Genomic DNA, 27,667 nt, shown 5'->3' with positions numbered 1-27,667 from the left:
TCAAAAACATTAAATAATTACAAATTTTTATGGTTTTAAATCTCACCCAATTTTAATGAAAATTTGAAAAGTGGATTTATGGTTATTAAATTTCTTGTTATCATTTTGGGGAAAAATTCTGCTTTTATAATTTAATTATTCTTTTCTCAAACCAAATAGAATATCATAATTTATAAAGTGAATAAGTGTGGTTTTGAAATTTGTGGTTATGAATATTTAGTGGATATGGGTAAACAGAGCCCAGAATCTCCTGCCATTTGAAATTATGGCTGAAGGAATTATTCAAGATAACTCAATCACACATAAAATAATTTATTAAACAGGACAAGCAAACCTTACAGACAGAAGAAAGTACAACATTGTGTAGAAATAAACAATATGCAAATATAAAGCTTTGGAAGCACATTTAATAAATCCTGAGACAACAGAGACAATAAGTGTAAATACATAGAAACCAGTAAATTATTTACAATATATTTAATTCAGAACAATTAAAATTTAGTAAACATCATGTTTTTAATAAAGAATCACAGGATTGAAGTATAAGGCATCAGAAGCTCTACTCTTATTTTATCACATAGGTTTCCCCCTCGGAATCTGCAGATTCCGACAAAAATTTAATTTAAACTGCAATATAAAAGTATTTAATAAATATAAAAGCATTGGTTCCTTTTCACCATAATAAATAAATTTAGAACAAGTTCAACAAAGGGTGATGAGGAAAATAGATTTTTGGACGGAACTGAAGATGTAAGGCATAACAATTCATCTGACTGGAGTCATTGGAAGGTAAGGAGATTGAGGAAGAGAAGTAACAGGAGCTGGAGAAGAAGATAAAACGTCTCCATTGAAATATGGCTGATTATTTTGAAATTCTTCCAAAGTTTCTGTGAACTTTGACCATTCATCAGGCTTTGGATTTGATAGTTGCTAAAAAGAGATGTTTTGAATAAGCTTAGGCAAATATCTGTGTTTTGTAATTACATCTATCCCAGAAATGTTTTGCAACTGTTGTACGTTAAATATGATCATTTCATTTAAAGGTTTAAAAATATTGAAAAATGGTTGTTTTATTCGAAATAAGTAAATTCCTAAAAAATTTCAAGGTGTAGTGTAGAATTAAAAGCAATCATTGCTAAACATTCAAAACAAACTTAAATAAAACTATCTTGTTTTCTCTCATTACTTACAATACAAACAACGATTTATGGTTTTTATACAATACAATATTTAAATGTGTATATCTTTTGAATACAAAATTTAAAAGTGTTGTAAATCATAATAGAGTAAATGAGAATGTGTTTTTGCAAAATTAATACCAAAAATCATACAATGATAATAGAGAAAAAGCAAAAAAAAATTTTTTTAATTGAACTTGGTTAAAAAAAAAGGGAATAGTTAAGTACGTAACTTTTATAATATAATAAGGTAAATTACCTGAGACATTTTTCCCAATATAAAGCTTTTAAACATTATTAATAAAAAGAAATTATTTTAAACACTCTTTTTTTTTGCATAATGCAAAACTCTTTTTTGCAATAGAAAATTAAATACTGAGTTAAGGATAATTTAAAAAAAAAATATTATGAATTATTTAAATAAAAATTTCCATTTAATAAACAACAAAGCATTATGGCTTTTTTAAAAAAAAATTGTATTTTAATCATAAATAGAAAAACAGTTTGTAAACAATAGCGAAATACACCGAAATGGAATAGTTACCTCTCCCACATCATACAGCCAAATTTTTCCTAAAGCATCACCAACTGCAACATGTTGTCCAGAATGAGTCCACGATACCCTGTTTAATGCTGGGCATCCATCGATTTGAACGCCAACTGTAGGCAGCTTTTGAATAAATAAATGCAAATTAAATAATATATAAACTATACTTTTTAAAAAAAATTCTAAACAGTAAACTTCCATGAAAATTTTCCTGCAAAACAACTAAATATATAATATATTTAAATTCAGACTAAATGTGCAACACATACACAACTAGAATATTTTTAACTATTTTTGTAAAATATGCTCATGCATTGTGACATTTATTTAAGTCACATTATTTATGCTTGCAATTACATAAATAAAGAAATAACATATAGCTTAAACAAGTTACAATTATTACTAATTGAAGGTAAATTTTTTTATTTTTTTAACACATGATATTTTTAATTAAGAGATGTTGGCATGTCATTAAATACAGTAGTGGTGTCAAACTAATGTATAAGAATGTGATATACAAACAAACTTATTTTGGGGGTGTTCAAATATTTTTATGATGGGGGTGGTTAGTGGAGGTAGCATCATTTTAGTATCATGAATATTTTGGCCATATGAGATGCATCCTAATTTTCTTATGAAGGAGGGATATTTATCCTAGAAAAATGAGCAAATTCATTTGAGAAAAATTGATTCAGTATTTAGAGAATATGGCCATATTTAGAAATAATGAAAGAAGTCCCTCAGAGTTATCAAGAGAATCATTCTCTTAACATCAAGAATTTCTGTAAAGATAAAAATTTAACGGTTGAGGCTGAGAGGTCGAAGCCCCCAAGTCTCCATTCAAAATTAAAAGTGAACTGTTCCCAACGGATAGTCAGGAGCATGGGAAGAGATAAAATAGCCAGAAATAAAGTCAAGCGCCTGTAATCAATATTAAATTTGAAAATAATTTGGCAAAAGCTAATTGCCAAAAAAACTGTGAGAATTAATATAACCGTGTAACTGAAACATTTTTGTGGCAAGAAAGAATAAACAGTTATAAATAGATTTTGTTGCGACTGTGAATTAATGAGTTAAAAAGATAGCTGTTACATCGAGTGTTAATAAAATATTTATATTTGCTTTTTATAAAATTAAATAATTGGTTTCATTTAATTAAGACTCGATTAAGAATGATTTAAAAAATAAATTTAAGAAATTTTAAAAGCTAGGAAATATGTAATGCCTATTGTGGCATCACAATTATATATGCCCAGCCGTCTGTCCTGGCCAAATTTACCACCGTTTAGCGGTACCTTCACAAATTCAACTTTAAAAAAACGGTAGTTTCAGAAAATACTTTTCTTAAAATTTTATTTTTGTATCCCTTCAGAAATGATAAATCCATATTTTTTGTTGATTTTTTAATATAATTTTTAATTTTCACAAATTATGTCTAAATTTTCACAAAATAGGTACCTCTCAGAAAAACCTAGACAGACCCATGATGCCTATTTTTGGCAATTTTGGACTGCCCCTCTCCTCTTATCAGTATGAATAAGCAAATAACAAACCCCCTCCTATGCTTTCTTACGAAAGTTGCAACAGTCTCCCGTTGGTTTTTGTTTTAACTTTGACATTTATTCTAGTAATCTAGTTTTAGGAATAAATTCAAATAGATGAAACTGTGAATAAAATAAATTAAACGTTTTATTTAATAAAATTTTGAGCAGAATATATTTTAGAAATCTTTTGTGTTCATATCTCTACCAATAAAACTCTTCAAAGAAATTTTTTCTTTCCCTGAATTCACTTTTATTCCATACTTAAAATGTTTCCACTTGCAATTTTTGTTGCATTTTTCATTTTGCTATTTAAGAAAATTTTAAAAATAAGGGGACTTTAATGCCTTGTGTAAGCATTGCTCATACCCTCTTATCAACAAAAATAAGCAAATCACAAACTCAAGCTGCCATAAGGTGCTTAAATAATATTTGAACATCTTCAAGTATTTATAAAATATTCCAAGAACACAATTGCATAAATAATTATATATTGCATTTAAAAGCTCAGATAGAAACAAATAACTAATGCGAGTAATTAAAGACTATTGTTAATTGATTAAGCATCAAAACCCATGAACAGCACTATAAATTTGTGTAAATTATAATAATAATAAAAAAAAACTTAAAAGTAAGCAATATTGTTTATATACCTCAGAGTCGCAATTTAAATTCCAAAGATCCAGATTACCCAAACCATCGACACAAGCAAATAATGCTGGATGCACCGGTGACCAGCTGACATCAAACACATAATCAGAATTGTGTTCAAATGAGTACAGAGGTTGACTTTTCTAAAAATAAAAAAAGCACAGCAGTTTGCAATAATATTTAATATCAAGTTTAAAATTTATAATTTTACTATAAAACCGAAGTGTCTACTTTAAAAAAAAAATTAATTTAAATATATATTTATTTTACATAAATAGAAACAGGAACAAAGACTTACACACTCAGACAGAGAATAAACAGAGAAACCAACACTAAAAATATTAGCTGTATAATAAATAACAAGTCTTACAATATACATACTAAACTTTTTAATGGAATATAAAGGTTTTTATTTTTTTCAAAAGTAGGGGGCTCTCTCCGCAATTGCTTGCTATGAAACAATTCACTTATTGTTAAAATAAGGGACTAAAAGGGCACTTTTCTTACGATTGCTTTTCTATTATAATTAGATTAAAGATATATCTCCATTATATACTTATATCTACGGTTGCTAGCAATAATACATTTAATTTATAGTAATTAGAACAAAGGAAATTAGAAAGTTTTTCTTTTACATGGAAAAACTGTCTAATGTAAACTACTTAATAACTTTAAAAAAAAATATTTGAAACTTGTTTAAAATATAGCTCATTTTCAGACAAAAAGTACACAGCTATAAAAAAAAATTATAATTCATCTGCAAATAGTTTTTGTTAACTGAATAACATAGGAGAAAAAATTCAACCATTAACAACTATTGATCACATCAAATACCATTTGATATCAGAATATTCTTAAAACATTTCTCTAGAAATGCACTAAATTCACACAACTTTTGTCAAATAGTTTTTGAGTTAGAAGAGTGAGAGGTGAAATTGCCTAAAATTTTCTTATAAAGCAGTAACAGGGTTCCCACTCTATGATGAGATTGAAATTCCAGGACTTTTCAAGGACCTCAACAAAATTTTCAAGGACCTTAATCTAAGACCAATTTAAAAAATTATTCTCTTCTACTTTACTAGAAGCAACAATGCTCATTGTGGCAATAATTAATTTCAAATATAATACCTAAATGCTTTGCCTATATAGAGAGAAGAAGGTATATGTATTATGGACTAAAATTTATATTTTTTTTAAAAACAACCCTACTGGTTTTACATATTAATTCACAAAATCATTTTCAGCACAATCTATAACTAATGGTAGTGAGGTGTTAATGGTGAAATCCTTTAATCCTGTGTATTTCCATGTGAAGGCTGCATGAAAGACAGAGCTAAATCTTAGGTATTCCATATTCCATGACTATTCCATAACCCCCTCCTCTCCTCTATTAAACATCGTTTCTGAAATTATTCATCCATAATTTACACAACCTTCTCTAAATGTTATGCAGCAACAATTCTTTCTGAAAATAAAAATTAGAAGGAACATATCCCATTTTCACCATGTTTAAAAGCATTATTCGTTATGTGTAATCCACAACTGCCAATGAATATGACCTGGTGGGAATATTTCTCTTTTAATTCACACTGAAGCTTCTAATAGAATTTCCAATTGACATAGGGTCCATCCATGGATAATTGAAGTATTTTAGAGAGCTTTTAACCATCATCCATGCATTTGTAAAAAGAGGACAAAATATTTTCTGCAGTTCCATGACCCATAAATTGGGAGGTAAGATACTTAGTGCAAACTTTATTATCAATTCCTTACCATAATGTCCATCTGCTTAGATTGTAGAGACTGATTTAACGTCTCATCAAAGAGTACAGTGTAGCAATCAACATTCTTCAGCTCATTTATAAGAATCCCTTTGAAGTATAGTGCCAATCCAAAGGAGCCCAAATAGGCTCACTTTGTGGCACTACAAAAAAATTGTCTCGCTATACAGCTATCAGCAAACATTTTGGAGAACAATTTACTAATCCCTTCACAGGAGTTACATGAATAATTACTAGTGATGCACTTCAGACTCCAGAGAATTTCAGCATCAAGCACATTCCTTTTGACCAGATAAGAAGACAATGTTACCTCGGCCACTAAAGTTTCTGTTTCACATGGGGCACACGATGTTGAAGGAGTATTTACACCAGATGAATTAGATGTTGATGTCTTTGGAAAAAGAGAACTCAGGGCATGAGACTGCTTTTTTGTTTTACCTTTCTTTCATGTGTGATTTCAGAGCAGATTCTTCCATTTTCGCGATATCGATCTCCTTCATGCATAATCGGCACTTGGCTCTGAACTTCTTTTCGGGCATCGATAAAATCCATTCTTTATAAGCTTGATTATCCATCCATTGGGGATTAAAATAGCACTTCCCAGGCACAACTAGTCTAAACTACATAACACAAATACGAAGCCGTGCCTTTGCGAATAGGCTTTACAATAAAGTTTTGAAATGACGCAAACGTAAGGACAAGTGCGGATGGTAAAAGGGCAAATTTATTGAAAACTACAAGGTACATATTGTTACGAAATTCGAGAATATTCCAGTTCCGATAAGAAAAAAGAAGATTTAAGCATATGCGACAGAAGATGAAGTGGAGTCTCGCCCCGAACGCATTGATTGTCTGCTGTGCTCCGCGCGCTTGGCAGACACCAAGACGCTAGGCCCGGTTAGAAACGGTGGCGTTAAAAACCACGTGAGAGAGCTCGGGAACAAAACAGAAAGAACAAGAAAGATCCGCGGGTGTTTTATAAAAAGGGCCACCGGCAGTATTGGACAAATTCAAGGACCTAAGACGTTTTTCAAGCACTTTCAAGGACCTAAATTTAGCAACAAAAAAATTCAAGGACCGTTGGAACCCTGAGTAATGTTTTTTTTCTTAATATAGAGATATATAACTATATGAAAGTACCAGACCTTGATTTACAAAGTTTAGCTTTTTTATATCAAACACATACATAAATTAATGTGGAAAAATGCACCCACTATGCAAAGTGTTACAAAATGTACAGGGTATTATTACTGATGTGAGAAAAACAGTTCATGAAACATCAAGCAAGTTGAAAAAATTAAAAGAATGCATTCGAAAAATTTAAATAAATGTTGTTGTTGTAGTTCATTTACATCGCACTGGAGCTACACAATAGGCGACGGTCTGGGAAACATCCCCGAGGATGATCCGAAGACATGCCATCACAATTTTGATCATCTGCAGAAGGGATGGCACCCTTAAATTTCGTCAACTTAAATTAATTTTTAAAATCATTCAAACACACTTCAGCAGATCAGTGAAAATGTGCACAGATAAGTGCTTTCTTTATAGTTGCTGGTTCTTTGGAACGATAACTAAATTTTCTTACTTTCTACATACGTTTAGTATTAAACATTACCCTAAGATTCCATAGCTTTACAGTCCAATCAAATGAAGATGTCAAGAATAAATCAGGGAACTCCATAGATCCTCTACTTTTATGAGTGCTAATGGCAGTGACAGGCCCTTGATGACTTTCAAATGAATCAACAATTCCACTTTTGCTTCCATGGCGACAAGCTGTACACATACATAATTAAAATAACTTAGATAATGAAGATAAACACACAAGATGAACAGAAATCTATTTCGTTTTAATTAATGGCAACTATTTATCAAAAGTTTATGCTGAATTTTTTAAAAAAAGTAAATAATAAAAATGCAATCCCTCTCTCTATGCATATATAATACTAAGCACATATACTTGACAAGCTAAAACAGAAAATATGCATGAATTTAAAGTTAAAAAATAAAATACAATTATACAGTTAATACAATCAAATGAAACTGTTTATAAGAGAGTATACCAGTCAAATTTAAATATATTATAAATTGAAATAAACTACATTGCAAAATAAAAATAATGGTAATCCCAAAAACCTCTGTACTGATCTCCAACACTATGGAAAAATCATAAAATTTAATTGTACAGCAAACACTAAAATATTTGTAATTAAATGTTATGATTGGTTGGTTATTAAGTTTTAAAATTGAAGAATGTCTAAGTATTGCAATACATGATAAATAAACTGCACTTCAAAAGAAAGTTAACAAAACTTAGTCCTCAAAGATGAAATTTGACTAATAAAAATGAAGACGGGCTATACTTTATGCAACATATAAATAAAACTAAGCAACATGAATAAAGCATAAATAATGGCACAAAAACATACTATAGTAAGAATACACAATAATTTTGGGTCTATAAACAAGAACCATTGTTGGTGTCAAAACACAGGATTAAATGACACTGTCAATACAGGGAAAAAAAAAATTTATGTTTAGATTAAGTTAGATTACCATTTTTCTTTAACGTTTTTTTTCTTTTGCCTGTGAGGTCAACAAAATTAACATGTGGCACTCAACGCTGTGTTGTGCTATTTCTGTCACCAGAATTTAATTAAATGCAACTTTTTGAATAAAGTTTGCATTCATAGTTACCTGAATATACTAATCCATCTTCACTTCCAACAACAAAGTTGTTAAATTCATCATTTGGAAAGGCCATGCATGTAACAGCTACTGTTCTTGATTGTTTTTGCTGATTTAGTTCTATTGTATCCTATTAAGCAGAAGAAATTAGTATCATATAAAATAAAGCAATTTAAAAAAAAAAAATCAACAACTTTTAAAACATACTTGAGGGTATGACAACATGTCGACACTCCAGGTGCAACATTTGCCATCAGTAGAAATTGTAACTAGATTGTGAGCATTTTCTGATCCAACCATACATATAGAATATACAGGATGCTAATTTTACAAAAGAAATATATTTTAGTTGAAAAGTCTAAATCTATCTTTAATGTATACAAGCAAGATTAAAGTAGTTTCTTAAATCATTTGTATTAACAAATTATATTGATGAAATCTCTGTACAGTGACACATTGCAGTATGGCTAAATCATGGATTGAATTAATTGGCAGTATTAACTACTATGGAAGCAAGAATATTAAATATTCTAACCAATGATGGAGTTGTAAAGCAAAAATAGTTTTTTTAGTATACAGTGAAAGTACATCTGAAAAAAAAACTAAAGGTTTTTACATTTTTATCACATTTCTATTAAGTTGAACAACAAAAATGAACTACACTTTCTATTTAATATCAGAATAACAGTACAGTACAGAACCCGTTATCCGGAAATAAAAAAACTGGAACGAAATTCAATAAATTTTCCCGCCATTATTTTAAAAAATGCTTTTTTCCTCATAAGATTTTAGGATTTTTCTTTCTTTTTTGAAAGATGTTTACCTTACTATCATTTTGGAAATAATCATTAGTGTATTCCTTCATCGTTTTTTCTTCTTAAGATTATTTCCAAAAAAAAAAAAAAATTTTTTTTGTTGGGTTTAACAATAAAAAAACGGCTTTTTTTAGCGATTCAGGAAACCGGAAAAATCAGTTATCCGGAATAGTGATGGTCCCGATCGTTCCGGATAATCGGTTCCCTACTGTACTAAAATTCTTAGTGCAGGACAAACAATGAAAATATTACTTATCAATAAAAAATTCATTTGTTTTATAATTAAAATAAAAGTTTTATTTCACTGCTGTTTCTTTTTCCTTCATATTTATAATTTAAATGCTTAATATGCCTACATTCAAAACATTTTAATATTACAATATAATTTTAAAGCAATAATTCCACTACACCCTGATATGTAGGTCACAAATATTTGTAGCAGGCATCTAAATTTTTAGCATTCTGTAACCACTTTTCATTAGTTTCATATTCTACTGGTTTATAAATTACGATCTTGGTGCATAGAAGTTTTTTTTCCAGATATATATATGACATTATAACTTATATATTTGTAACAATTTAATTCTTTTTTTTAGTCTGAATGATTCAAAAAGCGATTACTTTTGTCAGGAAAGAATATGAAAAATACAGAGCACATCACATTTGAAGTTTTGGTGGAGATTTAAAATTTTAATTTTTAATATTGTGCCTATATGTTTGTTACAACATGATACCGTGTTGGGAGGTGGTTGAAATTCTAATTTGCAATAAGTTTTGATTGCACCATTTAAGAAACAATTGGAATTTCTATCCCCATGGAACTTTAACTGAATTTTGAGTACTGTGTGGAAAATTGTCAAAATTACGATCAACAATCAATAAAGGATATTTGGCGATTAAATGCAATCTAAATTTTGCTTGTAGCTGTCAAGAAATGATTGAAATTTGTATTGCCATCAAGCAGAGAGCATAACTCAGTTTAAAACACCAAATCGGTCAACAAACACCAAATTGTCAGTCAAAACTGATGGTTCTGACTAACAATAAATTCTATTTTGCGCTACTTTTTGTGTGTAGTTGTAAACAAATGATTGCAAATTGGATTCTCATTGGACATGGTACTCTAGTAGAGATTTGTTTCCTCTGGTTAAAACAGGAAGACAATTTAATAAAGCAAAGTGATATTAAAAGTTTGTCATCTAAGTTAATATGAGTTACTAATAAAGCAGAATTATACCATTAACAAAAAAAAAATCTTAAATACTCAATAAAGGAAGTCATATTCCTACCGTGTGAGCAATAGCTGATAGGGGGCTTCTTTGGACAGGAGTTCTTTTATAACTTCTATTATCCCACAACACTATCTGACCAGAATATGTTCCACCAATGACTAGATTAGGATGATATTTAGCAAAACAAGCTGAGGTAATAGGAGACTGAAAAAATAGGAGAAAATTTTATATATATATATACACAACAAAATAAATACAAGAAAACATGAAGAAAGTTAAGAAAAACAATAAGTTTCATTTATTGCACATAAGCTGCAAGTAAACAGAACTCATTAGATAAGTTCAAAATGAAGATNAAAAAAAAAAAAAAAAAAAAAAAAAAAAAAAAAAAAAAAAAAAAAAAAAAAAAAAGGGAGGGGGGAATTATAATGAAAAAAAACTAATTTAAAAAAAAAGAAATAAAAAGGATGAATTTTTTTTTACAAAAACCGGTAAATAAAAGATATTATCTTTTCATGAGCCCACACGATTATACCCGCAAAATATCATTCTTTAAATCATTCTGGAAAAATTTCCCGTTTATGTAAGTACGTCTGATTTCGCTACTCGCTTTAGAGATTTAGTTTTATACTGTTTTTTCTTTTATTTTATTTTCTGTTTTTACTTGTTATTTTTACTTATTGTGTTCTATTTTATTTGTTGTAATTTTTGAAAAAAAATTTTTTTTGAGTGCTCCTCACAATATTGCATTAATATATTTTGCTTTGGCTACATTGATACAATATCAGAAAGCACTCTTTTTTGCGGATATAATCGTGTGGGCTGACAAAAAGATTATATCTTTTATTTTACGGTTTTTAAAAAAAAAAAATTTAATCCTTTTTGTTTTAATCAGTTGTTTGTTATTTTTTTCATTATTATCCCCCCCCCTTTTTGATTTGTCTATAATTTTCCTTTGTTTTATCTTCATTTTGAATATATATATGAGATACATTGACATTATTTTAGATAGAAAACATAAATAAGACTTAAAGAGTGGGGTGAAGAACTTAGTGGAAGTACATGTTAACTAACAGAGTGAAAACATATACAGTGAAACCTCCGTTAAGCGGACATTCATGGGACCAAAAAATTTGTCCGTTTATGAGAGTTGTCCGTTTACGGGAAGGGTACCCTAATAACGAAATTTAACACCGTAAATTGTTTTTAGAATATTCTCAAAGATGTAGAAATAATTAAATAATATCTACAAGGATACTGTAAATATCTACAAGAATATTTATTTAAACAATAAGAAAGATAAAAAAGAATATATAAAGAAGTTTGATATAAATACATAATTCTGGATGTAGCTACAGATAAATAAATATAATTTTCCTATTAGCATAGATACTCAAGTTAGACATATGATACCAAATAGGAGCGTACTGTCCTCAGTCCGTTTCAATTATTAGGTTCACATCCCCTTACACCTACTTATCATTTGATAGGGAACATGGTTAATACCTTCTTGGAAAATAAACCTCCCATGATTCACAGAAAAAAAAGTAATGCATACCTGTAAGTCATGAGGACCTATGGAGATGATTATTCACAATTGATCAGCTATCAAGTGTCTGAATAAATGTTTCATTTATATAAACACCTCAAAGATTATACTTCTGTTCTCTTTTTTTTACCCCAGTTGTGTTAAATACAGTCTTCAAATTGATAAGAAAATTAAAGAAATTTTCAATGGGGAAGAAGCATTGAGAGAAGTCATTTCAACTTGAGGGGTCTCATAACCTGTGTGGTCCAGATAAAAAGATCAAAAGATGCCGATGTCAAAATTATTTCAGGAGTGCAGTACCATTTTCTCTCCTTTCTTTACAAAGATAAGACAAGGTGACAGGAGAAAGATTGATTTTTCGGTGGTGAAATAGCCTAACAATATTTTTAGTTATGGATAAGGCAAAAAGCTTTATTTTCATGCTTTAAAAATGGTGAAAAGTTGCATTTTTTTAGCTTGCAATTTATTTAGAAAAAGTAGTGTCCGTTTCAGGACCAAAATGACTGTCCGCGTCCGATTACGTGAGTGTCCGCTTTGTGGTTACGGGAGTGTCCGGTTTATTCATAGAAGATTCCCGGGGAATTAAAAATATGTCCGTATTGAGAGGTGTTTGCAGGAGTGTCCATAACAGGAGGTTTCACTGTATTCATATAGGATTCAGTATTTACATAAGATATAAGTATGGTTGGTAAATTTTTGTTATGTCACTTTTTGATGGTTTCAATAAGTCAATTCTAGAGTTTAAAATTCATTAAAAAAGAAGTTGCAGAGGAAATCATAATCTTTGTATTAATTAGAAATATTAATAATCTAGAAATATTAAAACTCAAAAAGTTTTTTTTTACCATGGCTTTAAATTTATTATGCACTCTGAAAATGGTAACATATGGTAATTTTGACCTTGTAATGGCCGAATTAATTCATTTAGCATACAAACTATTTAGCTAAACATGTTAGCTTTCACAGTCAAAGAATACCGAAAATACAAGAGAAGCAAAAGACGTAATTACGAAAAAGTAAATTAACATTTAACACAAGAGAGACAGAAAGGAAGGATGTCGGGTGAATAGTGGAAAGATGAGAGTGAGCTTTCCATATACTTAGCAAAATTTTGCTCTCGTGTTTAGGGAAGCCAACATTGTTTGTTTCATTCCCTGTTATTGATGTAAATATCACAGCCAGGGAAACTGACAGTCTTAATCAAGTGTTTAGATATCATATTTGATAATAATTCCAACATTTTCAAATCTTTTTTGAAGGTTTCGAAGATCCTGATTAAATTTTCTTGTGAATAAATACATCTAATTTTTTAATATTAATTAATTAATTTTTATTAATATTAATTAATATTAATTAATTTTTTAATATTAATTTAAAATACATTTGATTGTACGAGTTGATCGTGCCAACATATTTCATAAAAAATGATAATAAATGCAGTTGTCAAAAGAAATCGATAGTAAAGTATACTTCAGAAATCTATTTTTTATAATTATGTTTTTAAAATCTATTTGGTTAAATTCTTCGTTTTTATACATTGTTTGTAAATCTTATAACTACGATCATTAATATTTTCAGCTTACACCACACCAGGCATGCTGATTTTGTAATTTTACCGATCGTAAAAACTATTTCACAGTCGGTACTGTTTAAATGCACCATCAGTGTTATAGGATGCTATGCTTTGTAAAAACATTTCAAATGTTTATGAATTGCTCATTTTCTCAAATTCTGTAAAATGCTAATTTACAAGTTCTTCCATCAAGATCATCAAATGTTAGATAAGAATGTACAAACCTGACAATGAAAAATATATTCAGGAGTATTTTTCTTAAATTTTGTGTTCCAAATTAAACAGATACCATCAGGTTGATGAGGAGCATCTTCATTCTGATTATAAGATGCACATAGCAACTCTGGGAACTAGATAAAAAAAAGTTAATCAAAAGAGATAATTAAAATTAATAAGAAAAAGTAATCTAATGTCAATAAAATATGAAGTGAATAATCATAAGAAAGAAAAAAAACTAGTGTCATTAAAATATGAAGTAACTAAACAGTGGAAAGAGATGGTTTAGATAAATAAACAATACTACCACAATATACTTTTATGTCATAATTATTATCACTGTATTATGTTTTTTTTTTCTTACATCAATACTTTTAAACACAAACAAAATGCATAGAATGTTGAGATTGTAATAAAACCTCAAAACAAATAGAAGTTAAAAAAAAAGAAAAAAGTAGATATGTATTTAAAAAAATGAAAGAACTGATACAGACCTGAGTGGACCAGTCAAAACTAGTGATAGTACGATTCTTTGACCAAACATCATCAGAAAAGCAACGGTTTAATAGCAATGACATTCCTGACCTGTCTTCACTGAAATAAGAAAATATAAATTTTTTAATTACTGTAATTTATAGGATCTATAAAAGAATTATGAAAAAAATATTTTTTATCATTTAATTTGTTAATGGATGAAAAAAATTTAAACTGCAAGGTATAAAACTTTTTCATTATTTCAATCATAACGTAATTTTAAATGATAAAATACAGAACCTGATAGGAATTGGTTGAAGAGTTTTCTAAAAATAAAACTACGTTGAGATGTTAAAATATTAAAAAGTGAAAATAACATCAGAGGTCTAAACTTTTGACTGTTTTAATGAATGAAATACTGGGACCATATTTTTTTTCAGTATCCATTTTGTTAATAAGCCCATTTTTTTTTGTTGCTAAAATAGAATTTAGTTTTAAGCACTTTTTTTAAAAAAATTATTAAAGAACATTTTAAGATTTGTCTTAATTGTGGAACAGATTTTCAGTAATAACTTAAAAATATGTGTGCGATCTTTCCAATTATACTATATTGTTTGAATAATTTTCTGAGTTTTCTGCAAAGTAATTATTGTCTAAGAAAAAAATCACAATTAAAAACATTTTATCCCATTAGGAAAAATTATTAAAAATTCTATCAATAGTATGATTGTTATAACGATCAACAGCCAACTTTCTTTAATCATGATAATTGAAAATAATTATAAAACAATGCATAAAATATACAAGAATAGGATCATTGATGCAATAATGAGCAATTAATAAATAAAATATTAGTTAAAATATACCTCTCTGATTCTTCTTGTACACCAGTATAATCAATAAAAATGTCAGCATCTTCACATAAGGCCCTTTCAATAATTCGAGAAGATCGGTCGATGAATTGCTGAAAATTTTCACTTCTCATAAGTAAGATTCTTTCTTCCTCACTCAAATCTAAAACTGAAGGTAATAGATATTCTTAATAATGCAATTTATCATTATATGTGGAATTCAGAACATAGCATTCAATTTATAGGGAAGAGCTGTATTTACGATTTGTCAAAATACTTATGAAAATACTTTTTTTCTTCTTTTTTATAAGATAGATTTTACGAAGCATTTTTAATGCTTACAGAAACAAATATTTTTAAGATCTTTGCATTTGAAACAAATCAAGGTGCATGCTAACCCATACCAATAAATTTTTCAAAATAACTTCAGCACCATAGATATTTACAGTTGAGCTAATTCATTGCACCCCAAATTTAATAAAATCCCGGATGTAACACAAAGTGAATGTTTTTCATAATATTCTAAAAAATTATTTTAGTGAAGCTACGAAGTACTTTACTGATTATTTGATTTTCTTCAAAAATTGTGATTAGCAATGAAGTTTATTAAAATGATTAACAAGATATGTTGCAAGCTAGTGCATAGATTCAACCTACTATTACAAGAGAATATCTATTTTTTGTTTTGCTCATTATATGGATGTTTTAGTTCAGGCTTTTGCAAATCATATATCTGTTAAATGATTATATTCATTTTATCAGCACACACATTTTTGATAATGGGAAAATTATTCATAGTGCTTCAGTTTTTTTTTATAGTTTGATAATAGTGTGAAAAATTTTTATGCTTGTAGAAAGTATAATTTAACTTCTACAGTTTCAATGCTTTTTAAAATAAGAAAAAAATTCAGAACAGTTTTACTTGTAAGTTATTACACATCTTTTACATTTACTTGCTCATTTTTTTGTTAACCAATCTCGTTTTAAATTAATTTTGTATACACTATTAATATGCATAAAATGAAGTAAATACTCAGTTGAAATTTGAGTAATTCTTTCAAGCTAGGGTGTGGATTTTGGCCAAAAGAGTCTTTATTGCATAAAAAGTATAAACAAAATAGTAACCACTTCATACTTAATTAAAAAACTTTATTTAAATTAAAAGATGGACTATTCTCTAGACTTGCCAGACGAGAATGATGTCTGACAAGTCTCGAGAATGGATGTCTATTTTGAGCTTTTGAAACATGTGGACTTTAATTTCTATTTTAAAGCCAAATGAAGTTTTTTTTTTTAATGAAGTTTATTTTTCAGCATCAGATTCTTGGAATTATTTTCAAAATAACAAATTTATTTCATAAATATTTCAAAAACAACACTCAAGGGAAGGTAAAAATAAAATTGGTAAAATAAAATGAATTTTTATTAGATAAAATAAGTTTTCATACTCTTTTTCTCTACTTCTTTTTCTTTGTCATTAATAATAAGTTTCTCATCTGTAGCTAATTTTGAAGCTTTGATTGCATTGACATTTGTTGCTTTATTATGTTTAGAAAAATGATGAACAATACCATCGGTTGATGTTATAGACAAACTTTCACCATCTTCAGATATAGATGAATCATCATAAGTCAGAACTAGAAAAAAAGTCAAATAAATAAATCAAATAAACAGCTACTAAGCTTTTAGTACACACATTTTAAAATATGGTAAATTGAAAATGCTTAAAATGGCCACCAAAAATTGAAAGACTAGAACTCCACTTAATTGTGTTTTTGGTAATTAAATTCAAAATAAATGAAGTAGTTTTTATTGAAATTTCCAAAGTTAATTTTGTCATGCCATATATTTTATAAAAAGGAATATATTTTTTACAGAATTCAAGCAAATTTAAATGAAACACAGGTCAATTTTCTGGCAGTATTAATTTATTTTAAATATCCAAGAGGAACTTGTTTACTTCATTTTACTTTCTATATAGAGTTACTAACTTTTTTCCAGAACAACCAATACAAATTTATATGCTTGTATACTGCTTTTGGTTATTAACTGCAATTCAAAGTTTTATCATCTTTAGATTTTGCATGGTTTGGAAATAATATAGTTTCTATATAGAGTCTAAACATAAAGAGTTTTAGAAAAACATGAAGAAATTACTATTCATCACCAGTGAAGAAGTTAAATCATCTTGTGCAGTTGAAACTTTTAGACTCATCACAGGGCATGATTGTCTGTGTGCCCAATCTTTTTTGTTTAAAAATTGTTGACTAAAAATTGTTGAAAATTGCCTATATGTTCTCTTTGTTTGACACAGGCCAGGATATGGCTGCTTTGAATTTAGATTGTTGATCAACTCAAGTAGAGAAATATTGAAAAGCCCATGGTCTAATGACTTAGATGCTAAACAAATGGCATTTGAAAATGATAATGAAGAAATTAAAATATGAAGAGCAAACTAATACAAAGCAAACATGTGAGAAAAATTATTTTAAATTTAACAATTAAATGTATAAGTTATTATTTAAGTAGGCAAAGCAAAAGGTTTTTTTCTGTAAACAGATTTAAAATCAAGTGTTGCTGTAAAGATTTTTAATCCCTACGTTTTAACACCATGCTATGAATATTTGCTACATAAATACTAGTGTTACAAAATCTAAAAAGATTACAATTGTTTGTTTGATTACTTTACTGAGTTGCTAGACTCTCGATTCTCAACAACTATTTTTAACGATGTCTGATTTGTATCAGTATCACTGTTTTAGAAAAATTTTATCAAGCATATACTTCTGATGACAAATTTGAAAGAAAAAAAAATATAAAATCACTTTAAATGTAATTGCTAAGTCATACATTATGAGAAATATACAGCATTTCATAAATTAAAGCACACAATAGAATTTTAGTTTTGATTAAGAAATGGTTAACAAGTAGAATTTGGCTTTGAATAGAAATATCCCAATAAAAAATAAACGGTATTTGTAAATTATATACCTTTTTGCTGCAATAAAGAAAAATATTAAATGAAGCAACTTATAAAAAATTACAATCAGAAAATACTTTTAAAGATACATTTTTTTTAAAAAGAAAATTTATCAAAACAGATAAAAATTTTGTTTAAAAAAAATTCTAGTCAACTCAGAAATCAGGAAATTTTAAAGGAATATATTTTAGAAAAGCAATAAGAATATTTTTTAACATTTTTTACACTGATTTCACCCAAAAAACATAATTCGACACTTTCAATGTGGTTACAGAAATGGAGGAACAGATATGATTTTTTACTAGAAGTATCCCCTTTTTTTATTTAATGATATAACTTTTTTCTTCGTTTTTTAGCTTTATTTTACTTATCATTTAACTTGCCAAAGCACTTCCATTTGTTATTGAAGTTGAAAAAATAATGACACACAAGAGATATAGATATTTTTAAAATTATAAACTGACTAAAATTAATTCCACAAATACTGAAAATATTGATATTGTCCACAAACATCAAGGCACATGCACTTAGATACTCAATATCAAAATCACTATATATTAAAAACAATATAAAATAAATAATTAGCGAAATAAAAAACTCGAACAATTATAATGGTTAATTAAAAAATCACAAGGTCAAATTGGTAAAATCTTTCCATGAATCACTCAAGGGTTATTACCATGACTGTTTGCCACCTCAGCAGTCAATTTCTTACTTTTCCAACATAAACTATGCTAAATTTGGCGACCAAAATTCCTATACACAACCTATTTATATTTTCATTAGGTCTCAAAATCTGTAAACAATTTTTTAAAGTTTTACTTATATCTTTATAAATGACAATGAAGAATCGTGCATTTAAATTCAAAAGAAGTGTCAAAAAATATAAAAAAACGAAGGAGGCATGAATATATGCCCTGAGATTTTAATGTTAACACAGTAATTAGTTTGCTTATAATAGAACAGTAAACAATAATTAGTTTGCTTATAATAGAATAAGAATCTGTACAAAATAATACAAAGTATTTAGATACAAATGGAGTTTTGTTTCATTAATGATAAATATTTTAAAACAAAAACTTTACCTTATTAAGTTTATATTTATATACAATAAACAAATATTTTAATAAAGACTTATATTTAAATTAACTTTTATCTTGAAAATTGCTTTAAACAGTAAAAAGACCAAATGATTTTAATAATTAGTGACTTTCTGAACAGAAACAATATTATTATATAACATATAGTTTAGTTTACCAGATAGTTTTACAATTGAAAACTTAGATTTTACAATTCATAATGTATTTAAATTGTACAAATAGGTAGAACAAGTGATTGTACAATAACCTTTGTGTGCAAGTGGTACTGTACTGTTACCTCATTTAACATCTATGTAATTTATCTCGGAAGTTTTTTCATTTCCCAGGAAATGAAAATTTTTAATATATTTCCTACAGTTACTAAAATATTTTCTTAATGACAACTAATAATAAGTAGATAACTATTTAAAAATAGGTAATTTAACTTTATTAAATTAGTGTTACTCTGTCTAATCATTTGAATTCTATGAATTAAAAACAAGCTTACAATATTATACTTCTTTTATTGAAGTCACACAAATTAAGGCAGTTTAAGGGAAATATTCTTAAATTTATATTAAAACACAGATTGGTCATGAAATGCCTGGTGTGCAATATCTAAAGTTCTATTGTTAAATTATTATAGTAACATCTAGACTTTTCATAAGTCAAGAGTCTATTTGAAGAATGTTTAGTTATGTAGGGCTAAAATAGAAAACAATTAGTACATAAAGAATATAAATATCTTATAAAATATTGAAAACATATTTCATTGACATAATAATTTGAAGAAGATAAACACTAAATAAAAAATGAGGAGATTGCATAAGTAAAAGCATACATTCTTATTGCATGGACACTGACATTTAAACTCAAAACTCTATACTTGCAGCAGAGAGCAAGACAAGAAGAAATAAGAAGAAGAAGTCATGCAAAAGCAACGCATTACATACCTTGAAATTCATCTTCCCACTCTAAAGTGATAAAAAAGGAAAGCTTCACCTCACAGCAGGTAAGAATCGTGAAACAATGCAAAATAGAAAAAAAAAAGTACTTTAAGATAGTGAATGAGAGTACACACAATGAAATTGAGAAAACACTTAAAATTATTATAGAGATAGGAATATGTAAACCAAAACTGTTTATACATAGACTGAGTTTTAATCAACATATTTTAATAAAATTTTTATTGAACAATAATTTTGTAAAAAAGGACACTAAAAGTCAAAGTTTTAGAAAAATTGATTCATCATATTAATTGATTACAATCCAAGATAATTATCTCAGTTTTTTAACACTATTATAATTTGAGTATGTTCAGTTATAATAATAATTGCATTGCAATTTCAAATTGCAATTAACTAATATTAAGTGATAGGAAGAAGGTTAACGAAGAAAATAATTTATTTAGAAAAACAGTCCGGAAAAAAATTATGAATGTTATAAAAGTAGTTTCCAACTGAAAGTTTTTTTTTAAATGAAAATGTCAACTGAGTCTAAAAAGCAAAATTTATTCTGAAAGATTTCCTGGGAAATTAGTTTAATAATTATAGTAATTGAAAAAAAAGAATATTAAGAGTTTTAAGAAAAACTCTAAGCCTTACCTTTCATTATTTATAGTTTATAAAATTATAAAACTAAAAAGAATTTTGATTTAAATATTAACCGAAGACTACAGAGAAATTACTAATTACTCATTTGACTTTTGAAGTTAGTGACACTAAATACTAATTAAAGGATTAAGTTTCTCAATTACTGAAAAATTTTGAAAACTCTTAACGTAATCTTAATAAATTTTCCATTTTATAACTAAAAAAAGAAAGGAATACATTACAATATAAAACTAAGAAGTAAAAATAAATGTTTGGTAATTAATTAAGAGCTGGGTTATAAAAATACCAAACTGAAACAATAAACATTTTCTAGCTCTAATTTTGGAAACAATTATGCATATTAATTACATTTTTATGCTTTTTACACTTTCTTGTGAACATACATTCACAGAGCTCTTCAAAATAATTTTGTAATCCATGACCAATAACATAATCTAACAGATATTTTAAAAATATTTTCTAATAACTATAAACAAACCATGGGATGAAACTAATTAAGTAAACAAAAGTATTTAGAAGATGTTCAAGCACATGGTAAACTAGAAAATATTGAATCAAAATTAGAATTAAAAAGAAGTGGGGAAAAAAATCACAGCAGCTTAGATGCATAGCTATAATTTTGTCATTATGAACTCCTCTTGCTGTAACGACATTATTAACAAAACCTCCCAACACTAGATAATTAAACATTTGTCTGATAGATTCAAGACAAACATCAGAAAAATCGTAAGTCTTAAATTTTTATACTTATCTAGATAGATTTGTTTAACAAAGCTTATTCAACTTAAGCTGCTCTAATGTCTTAGATATAAATAAAGGAAATATAAAAATAAGCATTGTTTTATTCACAGTCAAATGAATCCCTAAAAATAAGGTAAAATAACAATTTTAGTAATGCAGAAGATTTCACAGCAAAGTAGAAGAAAATAGTAAGGTGCTCATGTAAAAGATATACCAAAGAAAAAAAACCCATGCAATTTTTAAACACAAAAGTAAACATTATTCAATGCAAGTATAGAGTTTTAAAAATTCTTCTGACACAATTTAAATAGTATTCAATACTAAAATGATAAGTCATGTGTAATAAGCTACTGAAATCACTCTTCAAGAAAAACATTTTTTCATGACACCAGAGTAAAATGTCATCAAATGTAAGGGAATATAACTTATAAGGAAGCTTCCTTTAATGAAGAGAAGTAGATTTAAAAGTTTTGTTTCACAAGGGTAAAAAAACAAAATTTAAATCAGCATTTACATATTTAATCTTAATATTGATGTTTAAAATGAATCAATATTCGCAACTCTTTGAGAGACATAAACCAGCTTTCCCTCATTGCCGTAAGCCAGCCATGTTGAACTGAATGAAGAGAAATTTTTACTAGCGTTAACAAGTTTGTGACACTGGAAAACTGAGGAGTAACTAATCGACATATCCAGTAAAGATCCTAAATCAGTTAAAGTTATAGAATATATTCAGGTTAATTTCACATATATGAATTTTTTTCTTCAAAGACAGGATGACAGAAAATAAATCGAAAAAAGAAGAAACTAGTATATTGTTCTAATTTTAAACCTATAGCTCTGAGTCACTAGAAAGATGTTCAAATGAAACTTCGAGATTGTTAGAATTTTAATGTTTCCGGAATAATTTTTTATATGTCTTCTTTAATCTGAAAATAATCATATTTTAGAATTTTTTATCGGTAGAAGAAAAATAAGATTTATTCACTTTTACAGCTTACAAAAGCTTCAATATGATAATAGATTTCCTTTTTTTTAAAAAGAAAAATTAAAATGATGGAGTTGTAAATGATATGCTTAAAATAAAGTTTTATTCAAGGGAGCAGAATTATATCCAATTGCTGTACAATAAGACTTCTTATTATTGCTAATGATCTGCGGGCATTGTCAAAATTAAATAAACAATTACAAATAATTTCTTACAATAAATAACATCTTGACTTTGTAAACTTCATTTACCATGGGTTCAATTTCATATAAATACCAGTGTACATAAATTACTTAACCATTCACCTTCGACCAGTTTTTTTTTTCTTTGAAAGAAAAAAAAAATTACAAAACTGTTTTATTATGGTTAGTTTATATAATTTTAAGTTAATGTTATGTTCAATGAAATTTCTTTTATGACTAAAACTCCTAATTTCATTTTTTAATATCTGTAGAATATTAAAGATAAACTTATTAAGTTATGCTCAATTAACATTAAATGGGATGTTTAACAAAATTAGATTAAAGTAACAAGGATAATATAATAAAAATCTTACCATAATAATCAAGTGATGCAGCTGAAAAGATAAAAATAAAAATAAATATATTTTTGTTAGAGAAAAATGAAAATATAAATTAGTAAAAATAAATTATAATTAATGAATTAACTATTTGCATTGCCCTAAAAAACAATAAAAATACATTTATTGACCATACTTTGTTTCACATATTATTATATAGGATTCTCTTACTAATGAAAGAGTTACATAAAAAAAATATTTATTTCTTTTAAATTTTTGCTGTTGACAGGAATAATAATAAAAAAAAAATATAAATCATATCCACACACAAATAAATAGCTAGTTAAGTAATTCAAATGTGTTTAAAACAAAGTAATAGTAATAATAAAAAATATTAGAATAAAACTAGAAGTCCGGTTTTTTTTTTTTAAAAAAAATTATAAATTTCTTAAATCTAAAATAGTCTAGCAACTACTTTAAATTTACGAGATTTTTCTCCACAGATCACTACAGAGCTACATAAAAGTTAGCTATAAAATAAAATTTTTAAATATGCAAACTTGATAAAAAAAAATATAGAAAAATTTATGACTAGAAATGAGTATTTATATCCTGTAAAGAGTAAATTAGTAATTTTATTTGTAAATTACCAGAAAGATACAAGAAAAATATATTTTATTTTAATTAAAACTTACCTTCTTTGTCACTTCCTGATTGTAATGTCTGGGTGTTTTTGTCATACACAACTTTTTCAAATGGGGGAACTGTTGTTGTGTGAACATTGACAAACGACAAATTCACTTTTCTATGAAATGAAATTAAATTGAATTAAGTAACAATTTAATTAGTAAATTACAAAATAAGATATAAAATATCTTTTAGTTTATAAAATCTGTAATAAATACTAAATGCATAACCTCCAGAGATATACAGTAAATATATATATATTGGCTGGAACAAGTGTTACACATATTTGAGCATTCATTTTAAGTTAATGAGGTTCAAAGAAATTTTTAGAACTACTACTTTGTTTTGCTAGAACATGTGAACTGAACAGGTGACAGAATCTTTCAGAATTCTTATCTAAGGCAGTCTACATTCAAATAGGTGGGGGAAAATTCACTAATCCAGAAATATTGATTGGGGACACATTTAGAAAGAAATTTTGTTTACTTAAGGACCATTCACAAAATTCTAAACTCTATTTAATTTTTCAAAATGAGAAATTAATACGTTTTAATATAATAATTCTTCATGAAATTATATACTCATAATAATAAGGTTGACAAAATAATTTTCTCGAAATTATATTTTGACTTTGGCTAAAATCAAAAAATAGGATCATTACAAAAAATTCTGATTTGACCCCTGTTGATAGTATAAAATAAGATTTTCAAAATATTCTGAGAGTAATCTTTAGTTTGAAATGAGGACAGGTTTAACATGGTTTTAAATTTCTTTTAATATTGAACAACAGTTTTAGAAACTATATTTCTTTTCATAAAAAATGTTAATTATTCTATCATTTTAATTGTCCTTGAGAATGTCGAAATATCTCAAAAGTAAAAAGAATATTTGACAGTAAAATATTAATTAGTAAGTTCTTATCATTAAATTTTTATCTTATATTTACCATAAAAATATACGCATTTTGTATAGTCAAAAGTTTGGTTAGTTATATAAAGATTAATTTTCAAAATTTTGATAGCACAAAAGAATTTCAGAAAAAATGCATTTCGAATCAAACTTTGATTTCAGTTGATTAAAATTTTTATTACAAAATCTAAGATCATGGTGAAAATATTTGCACTAAGACAATATTTCTATAGGGACATCTTCCTCTAAAACAATATTTACAGATAGTGAGGATTAAAAAAATTTTTTGAAACTCTCATTTAAAAAACTCATATCTTTAGTTACTAAAACATAATTAATCAAGAAATCTTTAAGTAATGATTCTTTATCAAACATTATCGTTAGACTCAGATTTAGATTTAATAGAAATCTTTGTATAAATTATATATGTAATTTCATAACAATGGCAAATCATTTTCTAACTGTTAACAGCGTACAAAATTGTTAGTGGTTCACAGAACCTTCAAACATGTTCGGGAGGTTGTAATAATAATACTACAAACAGAATAAAAAAATAGTATATATAATAAAAAAACAGATGACACAATGAATTAAGAAAAGGAGACTATTTAAATTTGTGTATTTCAGTCTCTGTGGCTGCAAATTATGAATGCCTAAAATTTGATACAGAAAATAACAAAATGAAATGCATAGTATACAAAAGCATGAAAATGATATTAAGTGATATAGAAATATATTTAATGCTAAATTTCGAGTGAATCAGTAATATTATCTATGGACCAGTACATATTGATGTTTGCTGGTCAAAAGGACCAGCAATTTTTTTAATATATCATTTCTAATGTTGGTTAATTTAGATAAAATTTGCTTCAAAACTATTACATGTTTTTTATTTTTTATTAAAAAAAAAGCTCCATATAAATTAAAAATTAATGATCATGATATTCATATATTTTTATTTAAATTTAGCTATTTTTGAAAGATATAAAATTGCCTATAAATTTGAATTATTTCATCATATATTTTTTTAAAAAATTATTCTAACTAATATTGCTAATTTTTTTTAAACAAGAAATATTAAATGTTGTTAAAAAATTTTCTACAAAAAAAAAAACTTTCTGCCAACATTTACATAAATTACACATATCCATTTTACATCAATATTACTAAAATGATTGATAAGAAATTATAAGTGGTTCACAGTGGAGAAAATATTGAAATTAAAAAGAGAAAATTATAAAACAGTACTAACTTTAGTTTAGGCGGAGAAGGCTGGGGAATAACTGGCTTATTCAATGATGAATCATTTAGGCTTGATTCTGTCGTACTAGGGGACGAAGCTAAAAGGATAAACATTCAAAGAAAGTATTAATACATTTTTTTAAAATTAGAAACTAAATATATTAAATTTGAAAAAAGTTAATATTATGTTATGTTAGGAAAGTTTAAAGTATTATAATAATTTGAAAAGTAAAATAAAAAAAACCATTAGTATATAAACTTTTAACACTAAATATGCCAGCAGTGAAGAACTATTGGTATATTTAAAGTCAAGAGCACAAAATATGTAGCTTATTTTTTTTTAAAGTTACACAAATCTTATTTCAGTTAAAAAATGAATAAATAATTTATTTATTTAATAAACGTAAGCTTATGAATGAAAATATTTAATATTACCAATCGATGTAGTAACATTCAAAGATGCTAATAATTTATCAGTTTCAATCAAGGCATCTTTTTGGACAGAGAGTTGTTCAACCTAAAAAATAAAAAAATAATAAAAAATAACAAAATTTACTTGTAAGGTATAAAACTATTCAGTTAGATAAAATACTATTATATGAGGTTGGGTTCGTATAAAATCTTTGAAATTCTATAAATTCCTTTTTAAAACATCACAGTCATTTGGAAATAATTTTCTGAAATTAAAAAACTTCAATAAAATATACTTTAATTTGAGTTAACTGTTCTCCTTTAAAACAATTACCAAAATTATTTTTCCCCAATAACTGACCACAACTGAAGGAAATCAGAACGGAAGTGGGATTCAGGGGAGATTTCTGTATTGTGATCTTGAGAATCTGGCAGAGTCTTGGCAACTTCCCGTCAGCGGCCCACGAGAAACTAAAAAAATACATCACAGAAAGGGACCAACTCGAAATGTATAACTCGTAGCCATCACCGGGCAAACATCTATATTCCCCCCCTCCCATTTAAAATTAATTCAGCACCTTGGCTAATGTAGTTCGTGTGGCAGATCAGGATATGGAAATATCCCCAGGATTAATATGATCATTTTAATTTGCTAATCTCTATAACGTGAGTGGTAATGCTTATAGGTTGATATGAAAGACACATAATAACTAACATGTTTTAAGTAAATATAAAGAGAATAATTAATGCAACTTAATTAAAATAAAAATTTGATAAATTTAGAGTAATAATTTACTGCTACTTAAAGACAGGAAAGTTATCTTTGTGTTAGACAACTGACCAAAAGAAAATTTTTAAAAAATAAACAGCTGTCTTGATGCTTATAAATAAATATTCATCAATTACCAGCATCAAGACACGCTGGTTATTATATTTGCATTGTTTCTTCATTTATAACATAACTAATAATCGATGCAGGCAAATTACTTTTTGAGCTTCTTTTTCACGTTTTCTTCTCGCCTTTTCTTCTCGAAGAAGGGCCAATTTTTCACGTTTTCTTTCTAATTCAGCTCTTCGATCAGCCATTCCATCTTTTTTAGTCAATAATTGCTCCATATATGCAGCCCAATCATCTACAAAAAATGTGGCAACATTTAATATAAATTTAAATTTATTATTATAGCCACCACACCTGTTGACACATTCTGAACATTAACATAAGTAATATTAAAAGGGAAGTGACGGGACAGGATGAGTCATTCAAAATAAATAAAAACAAAAAAGAAACCATAACTTCGTTTTGAAACTAACAATAAGGTCGATTGTTCTAAATTCCTAAGCAACTTTTTCAGGTCAAAAAATTACTCGAAACTCGGGAATTTTTCATTCTTTAAAAAC

At 27.1% G+C, this 27,667-nt stretch overlaps 1 protein-coding gene across 3 annotated transcripts; it reads right to left on the bottom strand.

Annotated features, from left to right (window-relative positions):
* Nucleotides 1-296: 296 nt before the first annotated feature.
* LOC107447763 (cytoplasmic dynein 1 intermediate chain 2) lies at nucleotides 297-27,667 on the bottom strand. 3 transcript variants are annotated; one of them, XM_016062765.3, is made up of 17 exons: nucleotides 27,257-27,558; nucleotides 26,294-26,375; nucleotides 25,869-25,956; nucleotides 23,716-23,825; nucleotides 23,057-23,077; nucleotides 20,112-20,132; nucleotides 16,548-16,736; nucleotides 15,115-15,268; nucleotides 14,269-14,368; nucleotides 13,783-13,908; nucleotides 10,494-10,640; nucleotides 8,597-8,710; nucleotides 8,399-8,519; nucleotides 7,317-7,477; nucleotides 3,920-4,060; nucleotides 1,723-1,848; nucleotides 297-930 (listed from the first exon to the last, which is right to left on the bottom strand). In XM_016062765.3, the coding sequence occupies exons 1-17, from the start codon at nucleotides 27,383-27,385 to the stop codon at nucleotides 766-768; spliced, it is 1,995 nt and encodes a 664-aa protein (XP_015918251.1). In that variant the 5' UTR covers nucleotides 27,386-27,558; the 3' UTR covers nucleotides 297-765. The 3 variants fall into 3 exon arrangements, with proteins under 3 accessions (XP_015918251.1, XP_015918252.1, XP_071034800.1); XM_016062766.3 differs by lacking the exon at nucleotides 20,112-20,132 and having other exon boundaries at nucleotides 27,257-27,667; XM_071178699.1 differs by lacking the exons at nucleotides 20,112-20,132; nucleotides 23,057-23,077; nucleotides 23,716-23,825; ... (1 more) ...; nucleotides 26,294-26,375; nucleotides 27,257-27,558 and adding an exon at nucleotides 17,257-17,447.

This window comes from Parasteatoda tepidariorum, chromosome 3, assembly GCF_043381705.1.
Source record: "Parasteatoda tepidariorum isolate YZ-2023 chromosome 3, CAS_Ptep_4.0, whole genome shotgun sequence".
Classification (NCBI taxonomy): Eukaryota; Metazoa; Arthropoda; class Arachnida; order Araneae; family Theridiidae; genus Parasteatoda; species Parasteatoda tepidariorum.
This window is presented reverse-complemented; position numbering and strand designations above follow the sequence as displayed.